This window comes from Anarrhichthys ocellatus, unplaced genomic scaffold (genome assembly GCF_004355925.1).
Source record: "Anarrhichthys ocellatus isolate YVR2014 unplaced genomic scaffold, GSC_Weel_1.0 scaffold86, whole genome shotgun sequence".
Classification (NCBI taxonomy): Eukaryota; Metazoa; Chordata; class Actinopteri; order Perciformes; family Anarhichadidae; genus Anarrhichthys; species Anarrhichthys ocellatus.
This window is the reverse complement of record NW_022280116.1, coordinates 2,346,629-2,363,982: the sequence shown is the minus strand read 5'-3', so window position 1 is coordinate 2,363,982 and position 17,354 is coordinate 2,346,629. Positions and strand designations below refer to the sequence as shown.

At 45.3% G+C, this 17,354-nt stretch overlaps 2 protein-coding genes across 3 annotated transcripts in view; one reads left to right on the top strand and one right to left on the bottom strand.

The window, feature by feature from the left end:
• Positions 1-32: 32 nt before the first annotated feature.
• mcm3ap (minichromosome maintenance complex component 3 associated protein) lies at positions 33-16,761 on the bottom strand. Of its 2 annotated transcripts, XM_031874981.1 has the most exons (28): positions 14,096-16,761; positions 13,624-13,859; positions 13,173-13,254; positions 12,847-12,982; positions 12,521-12,738; positions 12,164-12,303; positions 10,521-10,760; positions 10,017-10,285; positions 9,672-9,834; positions 8,835-8,992; positions 7,764-7,987; positions 7,206-7,453; positions 6,146-6,246; positions 5,827-5,958; positions 5,383-5,496; positions 5,075-5,227; positions 4,328-4,522; positions 4,164-4,232; positions 3,943-4,077; positions 3,628-3,781; positions 2,903-3,161; positions 2,569-2,666; positions 2,066-2,456; positions 1,652-1,936; positions 1,398-1,527; positions 1,072-1,257; positions 766-901; positions 33-572 (listed from the first exon to the last, which is right to left on the bottom strand). In XM_031874981.1, exons 1-28 carry the CDS (start codon positions 15,642-15,644, stop codon positions 405-407), a joined length of 6,369 nt encoding a protein of 2,122 aa, XP_031730841.1. In that variant the 5' UTR covers positions 15,645-16,761; the 3' UTR covers positions 33-404. The 2 variants fall into 2 exon arrangements, with proteins under 2 accessions (XP_031730841.1, XP_031730842.1); XM_031874982.1 differs by lacking the exons at positions 3,628-3,781; positions 3,943-4,077; positions 4,164-4,232 and having other exon boundaries at positions 2,903-3,090; positions 4,427-4,522.
• Positions 16,074-17,354, top strand: part of ybey (ybeY metalloendoribonuclease) — a 13,236-nt gene continuing 11,955 nt past the window's right edge. The window contains exons 1-2 of the mRNA XM_031874987.1: positions 16,074-16,695; positions 16,894-17,025. Of these exons, the coding sequence (XP_031730847.1) occupies positions 16,486-16,695; positions 16,894-17,025 (342 nt within the window). The 5' untranslated portion in view covers positions 16,074-16,485. The remainder of the gene's footprint in view (positions 16,696-16,893; positions 17,026-17,354) is intronic.

The window sequence follows — 17,354 nt, the reverse complement described above, 5'->3', positions numbered from 1 at the left end:
TCAACTATTGAATGAAAACTAGGCTAAATGGGAAGTTTACAAGGAAAAACTACACTTTTATTTAGCTGTTAGGCTATTTCATTACTCAACAATACAAAAATTGGTTACAAACAACACAGAACACTTTCAATGGATTGGTTTTACAAATACAATCTTAGTACATAAATGTGTGTTAAAGACAGACAAGAAGAAGAGCAACCTTCCCAGAGATTTTAACACACTTTAAGGGTCAGGTTTATGCAAAAACCAATATGATAGACACTGCACAAACAACATAGTAAACTCTGTATGCCGGAGTCTGCCATGAGCTCAGCAAATAAAATGTTGTCTTTTTTTTTTTTTTTTTTTTTTAAGTACTTCAATTATTTGCATAGCGGCAGTTGTGATTTTCCACCAACAGTTCATCAATCATCAACAATGCTCAGTAGACCACTCAGCTTCAGTCTGCAGGCCGATTCTTCCTCATGGCTCGCCAAAATCTGTCGCTCGAGTTCCTTCAGCCGCCACGTCATAGACACAGGCATGGTTTGAGGTCGGTCTGCTTTGTCCAACAGATCATCAGGCTTTGGCTCCTGGAAAGTCAAAACAATGCATGATTCGTGATTGCAACGTTTGGAACATTTTGTTGACGAATCTCTTATCATTTGCAGCCACACATAAGACACTATCATCTAAGACGCCAACAATATTCCCAACACCAAGAATGGCTGTTTGAAAAAGGACATAACTCGGGATCACTGTGTGACGTGAGGGGACTTGTCCTACCTGTGTGACGGCAGCTGTGGGTGCATGCGTTATGGTTGTGTGCACCGACAACAGAGTTGAGGATGGAATGAAAAGCGGTGTGGACAAGTGGACCAAGGGGTCACCATCCAGCCAACGCTGAAGCTGCTCCATGCTCCTGTGGACAGTAGTGGGAATTAGACATGACTTACATATTGTGGATATGGTTTTTTTTTTTTTGTTTTTTTGTTTTTATTTCGCACACACCTCGTCCTTCAAAATGGCATATTCTTAAAGCAGAACTTCTGGATGCAATGAAAACTTTCAACAGCAGTGCTGTCGCTGTACCTTTTGCTTTCAGCCTTCTCCTCCTCCAAGCTCTTGAGGACTTTGTGGGCCAGGAGCTCTTGTGCTGTGGGAGTGTGCGTGATGTCCAGCGGGGCCGTTGGGGCCTCGAGAGGCTCGGCCAGACTGTTGAACAACCTCTGTCTGAGGGACAGAGTGCCGGGCGTGGCACAAGCAGCAGCATCCGCACTGAGGACGGAGACAAGGAGAGAGCAGAGGATGAGTACTGTGATTGTGACTTGTACTTGCCTATGTATTCTTTTCAGCAGGTTTAATGTTAACATCTAAAAGACGGACGGCTTTTTTGACGGCTTTTTGTACATTCTTACCCTTCCGTCTCTTGCTGCTTCTCTCGGTGCATTTGTCTGATGGCCTGGGTCCATTCTTCAGGTGGCTGGAAACCCTTTAATGACTCGGTGGGGAGGTAAACCAGGATCTCCCCGTCATCCGTCATGGCATCTAAAACAACAAAAACAAACAAATAATTACAAACTGTCATTCAGCATCGGTTTTATATAGAACATGCGCATTGGTTCTAAGTCGAAATGACAGTAAAATAACATTCCCCGGAGAATGTGCTCACCTTCACAGACAGGTGGTCCGGGGATCTGCCAGTCTTTCAGTTTGTGGTCTATGCAAATCACCAGCACGTCGTCCCAAGGAATCTGACCGAAGGCTGGACACGCATCCTCGTCATCCCAGTTGCTCGTGGCTAGCTTGGACGCAGGGGTTTGGGTACGGTAGCCCCTGAGCCTGACCCTTTCCAGAAGGTTTTCCAGCCGTGACATTAGGAGAGGCTGACTGCGCTGCGAGACTGGGATCTGAGCCGAGTAGCAAAAGATGGAGGAGCAGAGCGCAGACCACGAGTCTAGAGAGAAAGGGAGGGATAATAAAGTATGTATAATGCATGCATTATTGGTCTCTTGTTCACATCTCTCTTTTGTACTTGCATTAATCTGCAGTAATAAAAAGCTAAATTAACATTTCTGTCACTGACCTGTAGCAGATAGTTGCTCCCACTGTGGCAGCTGCAGGCTGAGGATGACTTTGCGCAACCAGTCCAGGTGCTGGGCAGAGTTCCAATCCAGATGAGGGACAAAGTCACGGGTGTCATGCATGCAGAACTCTCCTGGCGGCCACGAGAGTCTGCTGAGATCCTGGGACGACACTTTGTCAGCGATGTGAGCCAAGACGCCGTTGTACAGCTGGATGACAGGCACAGGGTCCTGGGAGGGAAGACGTGCAGCGACCCGCTCCTGGCGGTGAGCGTGAACTCGGGGGCTGAATTCACGACTCAAACTGGCCTCTACGAGCTGCACCAGGGTCTGACAGGAGAGCGGGAAGGGCGGTGGAGCACGGGCCAGCAGCCAACGGGTAGCCTGGCTCAGCTAGAGACACAGAACAGGACGGAGGGGAGAGAAGATGTAGAAGACTTGGAAATCCCAGAAAGTGAAGATCATTACATTTAAAAAAAAAAAAAGAAGAGTGCATGTGTAATACCTGCTTGGATCCCTGTAGCTCACTTGTGGTCTCTGGTATGAAGAAGAAGGTGTACTCCGATATCAGGCCCTCCTGGACCAGTGTGTGCAGCATCAGGCCTGAGGGACAAGGAGGCACCATGAGAGAAGTAGTTCAGCGTTTAACACATTTTGTCCAGATTAATTTAGCTACTGTTACTTCACTACTACCTGACCTACAATACAAATACATAAAATATTGCAGTAAATGCAATCACCTTAATTCCATCAATGGCTATTTCAATGTCCCAGTACGTGTTTGTACCGAATCAGGGCAATCCCCAAAATGATATTTCATTACCAGTGTTATTACTGACCTTCTTCGAGTTTCTGTGCATCACCGCTGCCACACTCGGGCCCTGGCACCAGAATGGCCAGAGGCAGCGGGCAGTGCCAGGCGCTGGCCTGCTGTAGCTGTTTGAGCTGAAGCAGGGCCGACAGCAGAGCTAAATCCTGCTCGTCGTGCCCGGCCTCGGTGATGGCGGGAAGCAACACAATCAGAGCCCCCGTCCCCTGGAGGTCACGGCACTCCTCCGTTTTGGACAGGCCGTCTTCGGTGAGAGGGCCTCGGGACACCTGGGGGGGGGGACACCACCGAGAAGACTGGTCAGAAAACCTCATGTTACGCAAACCACATAGTATTTTTTTTATCTAACTAAATGATATAGAGTACAAACAAATTTCTCAACACCAACATAGGTTAATAATAAGCCCCAATATATAGATAGGCACATATAGTGTTTGTGAAGAGTCAGTGGTATTCATCAGCTGAGATCTCTGTCTCTTTAAAGCCACCTATTAGCATTTAACAACATATAGTGTTTGTGAAGAGTCAGTGGTATTCATCAGCTGAGATCTCTGTCTCTTTAAAGCCACCTATTAGCATTTAACAACATCTAAACATGACTTTTATTCGGTCAATATAGAAGTTGTTGTGGAAGGACTTTCCTCAAGCACAGAATAATGTACAAATGAGAATAAATGCAGTCCAATCAACAGACTTGCTGATCTCTTTGTTTTGTCAGTGTAAGCTGCAGTCTACCTTGATGCTGATGTGGACTTTGTAGGTGCGTTGTCCTTTGTCCCGGAGTGTGTTGGTGACACAGAGGGTCTGCAGTGTGCCATCTAGCTGCTCCTCGCTGACCTCTGACCCTTTGCAACCACCGAGCTTCACCTCCAGCCAGTCTGACAGGATCCTGAGGACAGACAGACAGACGAGAGGAGAGGACACGCTCAATGAAACGTTCAGTGAGATTCAATGAGAAGAAAATCAACTAAACCTTGAAAAGGTAATCAAACATCTACCCGTCACCACTGTCGGTGACCTTTTTTGTCATATTGAAGAGCTGCTGCTTACCCGTCTGCCAAGCTGGCTACACTCTCGTGGTCGCTCGGCAGGAGGAGAACAGCTTTCCAGAATATTCGGTCGGGCGGGTTGGGGATATTTTCTGCCACCAGTGCTGGCAGGTCGAGCGGCTCCCACACTCTCTCACTGAGAGAAACACCAAAAACAAAAAAGAGGTCAAATGCTGCTTCGCGACGTGGACCACTGTCTGAATAAACAAAGAAATTACTTACTCAAGCAGCTGCTGATAGTAGTAGTGGACCCTCATCTGGTGGATTGCTTCTTCTCTCATTTTCAACAATCTTAACAAAAAAAAAAAAAAAGTAAAAAATACATATATACGTACATATTCTTAAGACACGATTGGGAAAACAACTGTACTTGGAGAAGAACATACCTGGTGCTGGAGAGGGCCAGGGTGCCGGCGTTTCCTAGGTTGACCAGACCACGGGCCAGATCTGCCATGCAGGGGGCGGGGGCGCTGGGAGCCAGAGCCTTCAGTTTGAATCGAGGGTCCACACAGCAAGGAGCGGCAGGGAAGCCTCTCATCTGTCGCTTCAGCTGCCGACGTACCGCTACCACATCACGCCACCTGGTGGTACGGATGAGAGAAGAAAAGACGAAAAAAAGATGAAACAACACGTGAACGAAAAAAAGAAAAGAAAAAAAATCAATATCAGTTAAATTGTGAACTGAAGTTGTTACATCTTCAAAGCCACATTACTCCTTTGACAAAAACAGTCCTGCAGAACAAAGGAGTTGCTGGTCCACCTCTAACCTGGTTGGCTGATTTTTTTGTGTTATTGTGTGACTTCAGTGTTTTAAAGGGTGAGTTCAGATTCACCAAAGTCACAAAATAACACAACAAACAACCGAACGCGGTTAGCGGCAGACCAGCAACTCCTTTGTTGTGCAAGGTTAAATCACCCAATGCAGTCTGGTAGCTTGGAGAGCCTAAATAAAGGCTTCAGTTCATGGTCGGAAAGGTTTATCTGACGGCAAGACAAAGCTGTGAACATATTCTAAGTATAGCCGGCACTTAAACTGATAGATTATTTTTAGGTGAGCCTTTCTTTTTCGGCGTCACAAATGGGTTTTTGGTGCTAGTTTCACATGAAGGTCTGCATATTTTTCAGCTTCTTACCTTTTGATATACTTGTGGATGCGTTGCAGCTCAGCTTCAAGGAGGTCTTCAAGCAACAGAGCAATGTCTGCAGTCAACGTCTCCTCAACTAGACTGGTACAGACCTGCTCGGTGCATTTAGCTACTCTGTTTGCTTTCTCTGTCACCGCCTGTCTGAAAAATGAGGGGGGGAAAAAAGTGTTGAAGACATTGAAGTTCATGATATTCCTCTTTAATGCGAGCACCTTATTGTCATTCTAAGTAGTCTTGGTAATCGTGTAACTTCACATCAGACCACATTGGAATTCGGTCGACTTTTAAAGCCTTACTGGATCTCGGAGGTGGCGGTCTCCTTGATGGTCTCATCTAGAGCTTCGTAGATGAGGTCTTTGCAGAGAGAGAAGCTTAACTGAACCAGGAAGACCTCGTGCTCCTGCCTCCTCCTGGCGCCGGACAGACATGGAAAAGGAAATGGAGGGGTGAGCTGTGGCCAATAAAGCTACTTTGATAGTCGCTAGAAATTGGCAGGATACAGGGATCAAAATGATTGGCCATTTTTTGCACCTTTGATTTTCTTTTCTTTCATTTGACTATATCTAACCTACTTTATAATTGGTCTGATGCTGTGAAATGAAATCTAACAATTTACAAAAGATGATTTTGGGTCCTGTGTTTTGGGTCAGAGTAGAAGATGCTGCTCTCCTTTCATAACCGAGCCGAGTGTACTGATAAAACACAGTGTGCTTTAAATCGACAGGCTGTTCTTAACAAACCTGGCTTCGTCGAGCTTGCGTTCCTCGTCGGCGACACGCTCCTGTTCCAGCTTGATCTCGCTGGAGGACACCTCTTGAAGCATCTGCCCCAACACCTCACTCACCAGTGACTCCACCTGCACACCGCTCTCCCTGCAGAACCAAAAGGCAACAGCACAGGAAGTTAAGTCATATCAAGATCTCCACTGCATCTTCGCACTGTAATCAAATAATTAATGATAACTGTAAAGAAGGGACATAAAAGGCAACACGTGGTTAAAAACGTGCACAAGGAAAGCTGGTGCAGAATAGCTGGATGGATAAAATCGATTGAACTTACGCAAGAGCTGTTGTGGCATAGCCGGCACCAGCACCTGCTACCTCCCTCACTGCTGCTCCAACCACCTCCTCAATCACAACGTCTAGTACAGCCATGATGTCCTGCAGGGGGGGGACGGGGGGAAACGAGACAAAAACAGTACAATTACTGTCATACACATACTAAAATAATACTAATAATACAGACTTTAGGTATATTTTTGGATTACATTTTATTGCAACTTGTGTTTATTATCATTATCCAATAATCTGATGATTCTTTTCTGTATTAATTGTTTGGTCTATGAAACGTCATATACTAGTTTAAAATACCCATCCAAACATCTGCTAAAGTACACGGTGCCATCTTCAGATTGCTTGTTTTGTCAGTCCAAAACCAAAATATTTATTTTACGACCATACAAAATAAAGAGCAGCATATCCCATCAATTAAGAAGCTGAGCTTTGGCATTTTTGCAAGAAAATATGAGAAAATGTTCCGTCTACGACTAAGCGATTAATACTTTCCACTCCTATAATATTTTGATTTCAGACTCAACCTTAAAATACGTATTGCAATTGACATTTGGTGGCTAAAACGCCAGGTAAGCGATAAGATTGTCAGGTTTCACAGGCAGATACGGACATTTAAAATAGCTTAGAATAAAGACAAACACAGTGGTGAAAGAAGTATTCAGAGCCGTCTCTTTAGTAAAGTAACAATACCCTGATTACAAGTCAGCAAAATGTCTTTAGAAAGGCTGTTTTTTTAGAGTGTGATAATATGTTTAACTGTTGGATTATTATTGCAGATTCATGAGGAAGTTGGTCTGCAAAGTAACTACAGGTGTCAGAAAAATGTTGTGGAGTAAAGGGTTTATATTTCTACTTCTCTCTGACAAGCAGTGGAGTACGAGTATAAAGAAGAATGAAAATGAAATACTCAAGATTAAGAGCTTCGTGTACCTAGTTAATGTACTTAGTTGCCCCCACACCCCTGTTTTTCCATCACCGAAATGTACAAGACACCAGGTGGGCCATCTTATGCGGTCTGAGCTAAAGAGCCGAGAGATCTTGCCCACCTCATTGCTGTACGCCGGCTGAGGTTTGGGCGGAGGTGATGGCGGTTCGACGGGCTGCGGCTGGGGTATCGGCTGGAACAGCTGCTGGGCGTCTGCCGGGTGGGCCGAGCGGTCGTACCGATCGCTGCGCTCTCCCGTCTCATCAGTAACAGCGGGCGGCAGCCCGAACGCAGCGGGCATATCTGGAACCACCTGTGACAGCAAATCAACACCGGGTGGTGCCTTAACTTCTGCCTTGGCAGCGATAGCTGAGGCAATTAAAAAAAACAAAAACATCGTTATTGTTATAGATGTGATAAGATGACATGCTTATTTCCAGTAAAGTTGAGGAGTAACTAGGTAGATGGAACAGAGGTCTGTGAATCAATTATAAAATAAATGTAATTACAACCAGTTACTGAGAAAAGTTATGTAGTTAAATTACAGTTACCAATCAAAATGTTACATCCAAATATATTCTTACATAACTTATTACATTTTAACAGGGTCATTGATAATATGTAATCTATTACATTTCAAAAGTAGCCGGGGTTACCATCAGGAAAAAGGAGCACTTACCTTTAAATTGGCTGGGAGTGGGCTCAGCCAGAGGGCCTTCACCGCGGTACCTGTTCTGGGAGTCAAAGCTGCAGACAGGGGTGTGCTGCAGAGGGCTGGGGACGGGGCCTCCATTCACCACCTCTCCGATCAACACGGCTTTCTTTGCGAGGATGACCTCGGATTTCTTCTGGGACAGAGGCAGATCTGGCTCCTGATAGGCTATCCGACTCAGCTCTACCACACTGTGGACAATATTAACTAAACATATTAATATATGCATTTCTGTTAGACATAAGCTATAACATGAGGTGGATATGGTTAACAGTCATTTTATCACTACCAGTGACTGAGGTGATTGCTAACTACATGTTAACCCTTCAGCACCACTCGGGACATTTTTGTGGATTTTGTTTTTTTTCAAAGTCTGGAAGTTCAACCTCAGCTCCTATAATTAGTCTATAATAAAATACAGACACTCAGACCATTAAGACCAAAAATGTCCCAATTAAAATCAAAATGTTTGATCCCAATGCCATTACAGTAATTACAGTAAAATCATGTATTCTTTTGTATATAGACACATTTTCTCATGTTTGCCTCGTTGGGTAAATACATGCTATTTGCCTGGTTTCCTGCACAAAAAAATAAAATTGCATCAAAATCATTGATGTAGCTCATCACTGACATATCAGACAGTGAAAAAATAAATCCCCCTAGCACTTAGTAAACAGAAAATAAATCAAGTTTTGTTTGTTTGTTTACATAAAAAACACTAGTGGTATTATGTAAACAAACAAGAATTTAAAGGGTTAAAATAGGTGTTTAAAACAACTTGAATAAATTACATTAAATCGTGCAGAAAGAGCCACTACCACCATCATCATGTGGCCTTCTATGAACACATTGAAATTTTTGATCATGACTACTTAACTCTGAGGCACATAACTCCCTGGGGACACATTATTTATATAATATAGAGATATATTATTCTGAGGCTGCAATCAGGTGTTGTCCAGTTACATTTATTCCAAAACTTTATTCTCAAATTTGACAGCTCACACATCCATCAGACCACCGGTAGACACTCACCCATCGTTGACATTGAGGCCGTACTGCTGGATGAAGTCAGAAGCCTCTTCGGTGTTGCGGAACATTAACATCCGAACTATGTCCTCAACTGGGAACGCAGTCGATCTCGGACCCACGGTGAGGGCTATGTTCAAGATATTCAAGGCTTTAGCTCTAACCTGTATGCATACACGCACACACACACGCACACACACATTTGAAAGGACAGAAATATTAAACGACACAAACTTCTGCCTGGACCTGCAAGATTGCCAAACATTATTCGCATCTACTACTTTAATGGCAGCAGTTAGAACGCCCCTGTGTGATTTTGGGCCAAAACAAGTCTGGAAAAAAAACATCCAAATACACATTTAGAAGTTAATTTGACTACATTTGTCTGTTTGTATCTTTAAATTCCTCAGAGGTTAGTATTAGATAATGCCTCATTTGTATATAATGTATGTAATGAACTGGGAACGTTTCATGCTGATATCTATTATCTCTTTTCACCTGTTGTGTAATTCATTTTACAATACATTTCTTTCAAGGCATTTCTCCCAAAATTAGTTGTTTTTTTTCTCCAGAAATCCTCACTACACCATCCTACACCAAACTTTCCAGTTTCATTCCTCTCTATACTCTGAATGTTTTTACAGAGGGGTTTGTCCATTTATCATTCAAAGCCTGATTTATAACATTTTATTCCCAAAAACATGGCGGAAATTGATTTTTCTATGCTCATTTATTTCCTCATATTCCCAAAGTCATAGAGCATATCCGGATTAGTGAAAACTCTCTTGGCAAGTTCACGGTTGTCTCAGTTTGAATGAATGAATGCAGGAAAGTCTTTCTGACCTGATTGAAGTATCTGTGTAGGAGGCAGCTGGCGAGGTAGGAGGCTCCTTTCACCAGCTTGAAGAAGCGCACAAAGTTGTTGCTGTTGACTGCAGCGAATGCCTGTACGGCCAACTTCACCTCGGGGGAATTACGCACCTCGTCGCGGAATTGCTGAACTTCACTATGTGGACATGGGTGAGCAAGTATCTCTTTAGCGTATAATAGGGTGAGGTGAGGCACAAAATGCAGTCAATGCAAACAAACCAAGGCCCAAAACATGAAGTCAAAGACGTAAAAAGTAATTGAAATGTGCCAATGACATTCCGCCAATATATCTAATAATTTGCATTGCCATGGACTGACCGTAGGATGTCACCGTCGTTGAGTTTCAGCAGCACGTTGTACTGACGAAATTCCGCCTCCATGGGGCAGTACACCTGACGCATGGCCAGGTCTTGGTACATTTCTTTGAGGCTCTGCAGGCACTTCGTCATGTTCTCGTTGTTGATCTTGGCGTCGAAAGCCGACATATGCTCCTCGCAGAGGTGGTGGCCGCAGTGCACGTGGAAGCGCGTGCACTTCTCAATCAGCGACACCGTGTGAGGGCAGCACAGGTGCTGCTGAGTGATATCCTGTGGGTGTGGCAGAGGAAGAAATCAGTACACTAAACACGTGTCACAACTCGTTAGCTCCTCCCTTCTGCAAAAATCACCACTGGGACCCAGAAAGTGTGATGGGAAGTATTCAGAGGAGTTGATGCCGAAACAGGTTGTCACTGCACCACTCAGCCAAGCTTCCCAAAAAAAAACTGATTTTTACACAAATAAAAAAATAATAAGTAATAAGACATTGGAAGAGGGCCGTTACCTTGCGGATGGCGCGGGTCCTGTTCCAGACCAAGTCATACCAGTCCCGGTAGTTGTCATGGCCCTGGTCCATGATCTGAGTCACCAGATAGTCCATGGTCATGCTGAGCACGGGCAGGGGGCGCAACTCATGGGGCAGGGGCTCTTCCTGATCCGCTGATGAGCGGCTGTATTCCTTGATGGCTGCCGAGTGATCCACCAGTGGCGGGCCGTCAGGGCCTGCAAGGCCTTCTCTGCTGGCCTAAACAGAATCACAAATTTATAGCTATTTTATAATTTAATAATTTTTCTTAAATACACTACATGTATTATAATTTATAAAAATATTTTCTCATTGCACAGCTACTGTCTTCCTCAGTTGCTCTGCTTCCATTGCAGCTTGTTTTAAGTAGAGCTTTTATCCAATCAGATTTCACCTCTGTGTCTCTAGGTTAGAACAGAGGCCCGAGGCCTGCAGACTCACACGTGCATCCCTTTGCAGTTTAAGTGAATGGGGACGATATTGTTGATTGTCATGTTCTTCAACCAATCAGATCTTTAGTTTGACATGTTGGGCGTATTCTTTGACATGCCAGAGCCTACTAGCTGGCCTACAGGTACGTGATTGGTCAGTGGGCTAGCCTGACATGTTGGGCGGTGACAATCCCAATATCTGCTGCCTCTGTGGAGCAGACATTTTCAGCCCTCAAACGCATTAAAACTTATTCAAGAAATACAACTGGGGAGGCTTGACTGTCTTCACTGGCGTCCATGAATCGAGAAGGACTTCTTACTGGAACTAAAAAGCACGGATGTACTGAACAAGCGTGGGATTAAACTCTTTATTAACAAAGAAAGGAGGATGCACTTTGTCTTTAAATAGTGAACAGCAGCTCTGGTAAGTTAAATGCGTTTGTTTTTACATCTGCAGTAGCTTTAATATGCTTGTTTATATAATATTATTTGTACAACTTGTTTTTATGAAGATTTTTGTTTGGTTTTATATGTGATAGGAACCATGTCCAATGTTGCTCTGGGGACATTTAGCAGGTGCCGGTGTTGGCAACTTGGCGAATTTCCCGCCAAATCTGGCGACTTTCCAAACCCTCATGGCAACTTTTTTTTGTCAAAAGCTACTAGTGACAAATCTAGCGACTTGTTCTGGTGTTGTTGGAGAATTTTCTGGTGTTTTGACGTTAAAGCATGTACGTTCTGCACTGTCGTGAACGAGCAGCGGGTGCTGCCGTGAGCCCCTCCGCCGCCGCCCACAGATGCTTCATTTTTACACGAAACAAATAATAACCGTAGCTGTGTTTCAGCTGCAGGATAGCAGTGAAGGCCCAGGTATAAAATACATGGCCCGCCACTGTGATCCACCTAGTCGGGGACAGGAGGTAAAATTTTCATTTATTTTGTCTACAGAGTCCCTCCCTCCTTTCTTTGACGTACTTGGAAGCACTTGCAGAAACATTATTTTTCATTATATATACACAATACGCCTGGAACGTACCTACAATGTGATCTTATTCCACCAATGTATTAATATGCCAATGGATGAAAATAAACAATAGAACTAGATAAAAACATAAATAACGAAAGCTAAGAATACCAGAGAAGAGGCCTATATTCTTCTGAATGTGGAACATAAGCATTAAAGGACATTACCATTTCACTGTTTGGGATGACCTCGAAAACGCTCAGCTGTTTCCTCGTTTCCCTCATGTACCGCTCCTTCTCTGGACACATGTCGGGACACGTCCCCACAAACACCTTAGACAGGTCCAGGTCCGTCCTCTTGGGCCGACCTGTGCGGACAGATTATGCACTCGGTTAGAATGTCTCTCGTGTCTTTAGCCGTGTTAAAAGGGACAGCTGAGATGTTGTGAAGTGGGGTTGTATGAGGTACTTGTCCATAGTCGGTGTATTACTCTACAGTAGCGCTGTACCTCATACAACCTCAATTCAGAACCAAACTATCCCTTTAATGGCTGCAGTAGATTGGTGTGAGAGCGGTGGCTATACCTTGACGCAGGATCTTGTCTCTCTGCTCCAGGAGGCGGAACTTGTCCTCGGTGGTCTCGGCCGTCTGGCCGACGAGGTGGAGGAGGGAGGAGGGGACCGGGCGCTCCGAGCTCTGGGCCTCCGAGCGGCTCTCTCTCTGGGCCTCCGAGCGGCTCTCTCTCTGGGGTTCGATGTCAAACTGCAGAGACTTGGCCAATGACGACTTCTTTACCGGAGAACTGACGCATGAAAAAGACACGCGAAAGACAGTCACAGCACCACAGTAACGTTTTCAGCTGTTTTTAGGGTGGGCACGGGTCCAGGCAGATGCAAGTGTATACGTGTACCTGCGGCTGAAGCTCATCAAACTTCTGAGTGCAGGTTTTCTGAGTGGTGAGGAAGACTTGGACTCTGTGTCCTCATGACGTTCTCCCTCTGCCTCCTCCTTTCCTGCTGCAGCTCTGCTCCCTTTGTCCTCTGGACCTAATGCACAAAACAAGCAATACAGTGACTCACTGCAAAGAATGAAGAGGTAATATTAAATTAACACAAAGTCCTGATTTATAGTCACATTTGCTTTTCTAAAACAGTCATATCAATACAGCAGAACTGTGCCTGTTGGGTGCAAGCAATTATTTCTATATTAATTCAACCTTCACGGTAATGCACTTACTGTGCTTCTTCCTCTGCCACATGAGAAGGAGCTCATGTCTATTTAGTTGTTTTCCTTTCTTCTTCGCCTTTAACGCTGACACCTGAAAGAGAGTCAAACAGTGACAGACTTAAAATGAGAAAAATATACATCACGATTAGCGGGTAAGCTAGCTAACTGTTGGGGTTGTTCCCTGGGGGGAAACGGGCCGGGCTCAGAAATAGAAAAAGTTGGTCCAAACAACTTGGAATAAAATGAAGGCTCCAATATGGCCACAAAGAACACACTATGAGTAAAGAAGAAAAATGTACTGTAGTGAATGGAGTAACCTGAAAAAACTAAGCTACTAGGGGACCAGTGCTTGGAGCGCGGTTATCATTAATTGACAGATTTGGTGAAGCCAGGAAACTCAAAATAGCCAGAGTATGGTGAACTTGCTTTCCCCGGGGTAAGTAGCATAGAGTTCACTCACATGGTCATCAAAGTGCACTATGACCAGGTTCTTGGCAGGCCGGCAGTAGACCCGACTGATTTTGCCGAAACGGCCGAAGTGCTTCTCGATCACGTCCTTCCTGTTGAGGGAGCGGGGCACATTCCTGCACTGGATGACGGTGCAGTCGGAGGCAGACATGCCACTCAGGCTCTCCGCGCTCTCCCTGCGTACGCCGCGTCTCACAGGGGTGGTGAGGCCGAGGTCCGAGGCCGAGTCTAGAGAGGGTTATAGGCCGACAACAGGATGAGCATATTCTGATAATGCAATCCACTCTTTGAATTCATTGATGATATGTACTTGAAATTCAGCAGAATGAAGATTTCTGTCTGTGTTTCATCAAAACCAAACACTATTGTTGAGATTATCACAGAATCTGTAGATTTCAGAAATTCATACACACCTTGATACAAAATGTAAGAAACACACCGTATGTATTATTTGTATGTCTCACCTGACTCTTCAGCTTTTTCCAGCGCAGCCCTGGTCAGTGGTTGCACTGTGGGTGGTGTAGGAGGTACGTCATCCCCCTGAGATCGAACGTCTTCCTTCTCCGTTTCCTCCCACTTCGGTGCTTGCTGCTCAGGCTCCTTTTTGGCCTCTCTCCGAAGACCACTTAACGCCCTACCGAACAAGCCTACTGGTGGGGCGCGGGACCTCATTAGGGGCCTCTTTGAAGGATGTCGTGGTGAATCTGATTCTGCTGGAACATCCTCCTCCTTCTCATCTGCTGTGGCAGGCTTCTCTGGGACAGCGCTGGGGACCGTTGGATCCTCCTTTCTCTTGGTGCCTTTACCGAGTCGTGCAAATACACTGGTCTCTCCTAGGCCCTCGGGATTGCTCCCCTTCTCCTCTATGCTAGTGTCTGCTCTGGCTTTGATGTCACCATAAGCTGGGGGCGGACCAATATTGGGTCCTCCAAAAAGGGTTTTTGCCTGAGGCTGGAGGGCTTTGGCTGAAAAACTGAAAGATGACGGGGTGGTGGGCTCGGCGGTAGATCCCTTGGTGCTGGAGCTGGAGGGCGCTGCTGGCTGGGAAAAGGTGAACTGCAGCGTGTTAGAAGGAGTGCTGCTATTGCCAGTTGTTAGTGTATTGGTTTGAGCAGAGATAGAGGGGGCTGCAGCCGGCTGCGAGAAGCTGAAGCCCAGCTGGCCGGATGTAGCCCCCGTTGACAGAGAGAAGCCAGTGGCGGCAGTGCCGCTGCTACTCATGATGTTGGAGCTCGTCTGGGACCCACTGCTGCCAAAAGGTGAGCTGGACATTGAAGTAGTTTGAGGATTAGCGGGCTCAGGGCTGGCATTGAAGATGGGTTTGAACAGCGCCTCATTGACTGGCTTGAAACTGTAATTGGACGTTCCAAAGCCTCTGCTCTGGGTCGCACTCGGAGCTGTGCCAAATACACCGGTAGTGGCGGCGCTGGTAGTTGGCGGCTGTCCAAACACAGACTGTCCAAAACTAAGTGGCTGAGGCTGCCCCAAAGCGGCGGCAGAGCCAGGAGCCATCTGGGAAGGTCCAAACCCAGAGGTCTGTTGGCCAAACCCTGGTGGTTGTTTGACAAATTCCGGGGCCGGCTGGCTAAAACCTGGAGCCTGCCCAAACGCTGACGGCTGCCCAAATGAAGGGGTCTGGCCAAATACTGAACTTTGGTTCGGTTCACTAGTCTGTCCAAAAGCTGGTGCGGTGCTACTACCAAAGCCTGAGCTACTCATTGCTAATGATGGCTGTCCAAATGCTGGAGCCTGGCTTATGGTAGGCAGTGAGGGGGGCTGTGTAGACGACTGTCCAAAGGCAGGGGTCTGTCCAAAGATGGTATTTGCATGAGGCGAGGGCTGATTTAAGACGGACGGCTGTCCAAACGCCGATGGTGGAAAAAAGCCCACAGATTGGGGCTGATTGCTAGAACTTTGCTGTCCAAAGGACTGGAACAAACCAGGCTTCATAGCGTTGCTTGGGGCTTGGAAAGCTCCACTTTGCGGACTGCCAAACGGATTGGAGGGATTCATGGCGCAAATATTTGCGGATGTTTAGAATCCTTAGTTATTTGTTGAAAAAAAAACGTTTCTCATCCAGGCGTTCAAGTAGCATGAATATGCAACACCGATTCCGTCTCACGAGTTTTTCAATGTAGCACCATATTACGTAAAAGTCAAAACATTATGAAGACAGGAACGAATAAACATACATGGCTCGGCCGCTAGCACGAGCTAACAACACAAACATTGTTGAAGTTTGCGTAGCAAAGTTTGTTCCATTGCCCTTAAAATTGTTGTACTGACACAACAACAAAAATCCTAAGAAATGCCGCAATGATGATACGACAAAAATCTCACCTTTCACAGTTTGCTATGTTGATATTTTTGCGCAGCTCAAACGATAACAAAATGATGGGTTCAAACACATTTCCTCACATCCGGTTCCGGTCCGACAGCTAATTAGGTCCCCGCTTGATGCTAAATTCTTTTCTGCTACTGCCAACGTTGCGACCGGTTCATTGAGCGAATGAACGGGCGAGGGACCATTTTCCTTCGACGAAAAAATATGTTTAACTTCTCGCAACTTCACTGTCATATACAAACAACACAGATAAAGCGTAAATAATCCGTTTGGGGTCCTCCATGTTGCTACCGCGGTGTCACCTTGAATTCTGCCGGCCCGGAATGGCTGAACATCGCTCGCGGCTAACGCGAAGCTGACCAACTCTTCTCGTGAACTGACTGCCACACTTACTAGTTAAATTGAATTACTAACCCTCGTCGGAGGTGGGTTATGTTTTCAGCATAAACCTATGTCTCCGATTTTTTTTTTTGAAATAGCCTGTTTTCTCTGTTTACGCCGGGTTTTGAAATGGGAGTAGTACTGCGGAATCTCCAAAAGGTGGTGCCTCTTCGCCGCGCCAGACTGCGCAAGGATGTTGATACACTGAGGCACATACTGGCCATCCATAAATTTGACCTGGGCATCGTTTGCGTGGATAACCACAGGATTCAGCAAATTAATACAATTTACAGAAAGAAAAATGTGCCCACGGATGTCCTCTCATTTCCATTCTACGAGGTAAATATGACCAACGTACATGCAAACAGGACAGTATTGCTCTCATTGAGTATTAACTGGGCTAACGTTACATATATTCCTCTTCCGTAAGAATAAACCAACTGGAATTTGGTGGGAGGGGGGTTACTTTATTTGACTTATTGAAACAATCAGTTGAAATGGTACTTTTTTTTTTTTTTTTTTTTTTTTTTTTTTTAGGACCTGAGGCCTGGTAAACTGCCTTGCCCCCTTCATAGAGATGAGCTGAACCTTGGGGACATTTTCTTGGGAGTCGAGTTTGTGATGAAGCAGTGTAAAGAGGACTCCCTGGATCTACACGGAACCCTCGCTGTGAGTAGCTGCAGCACTGTACACCATGTTTGATGTCGTCTAACAGTTTAGTTGTGGCACCTCTTAGATAAGCATCCATCTATCCATCCATCCATCCATCCATGGATGGATAGAGATGGATAGAGATGGATAGATAGATAGAGATGGATGGATAGATAGATAGAGATGGATGGATAGATAGATAGAGATGGATGGATAGATAGAGATGGATGGATGGATGGATGGATGGATGGATAGAGATGGATAGGGATGGATGGATGGATAGATAGATATGGATGGATGGATAGATAGATATGGATGGATGGATAGATAGATATGGATGGATGGAT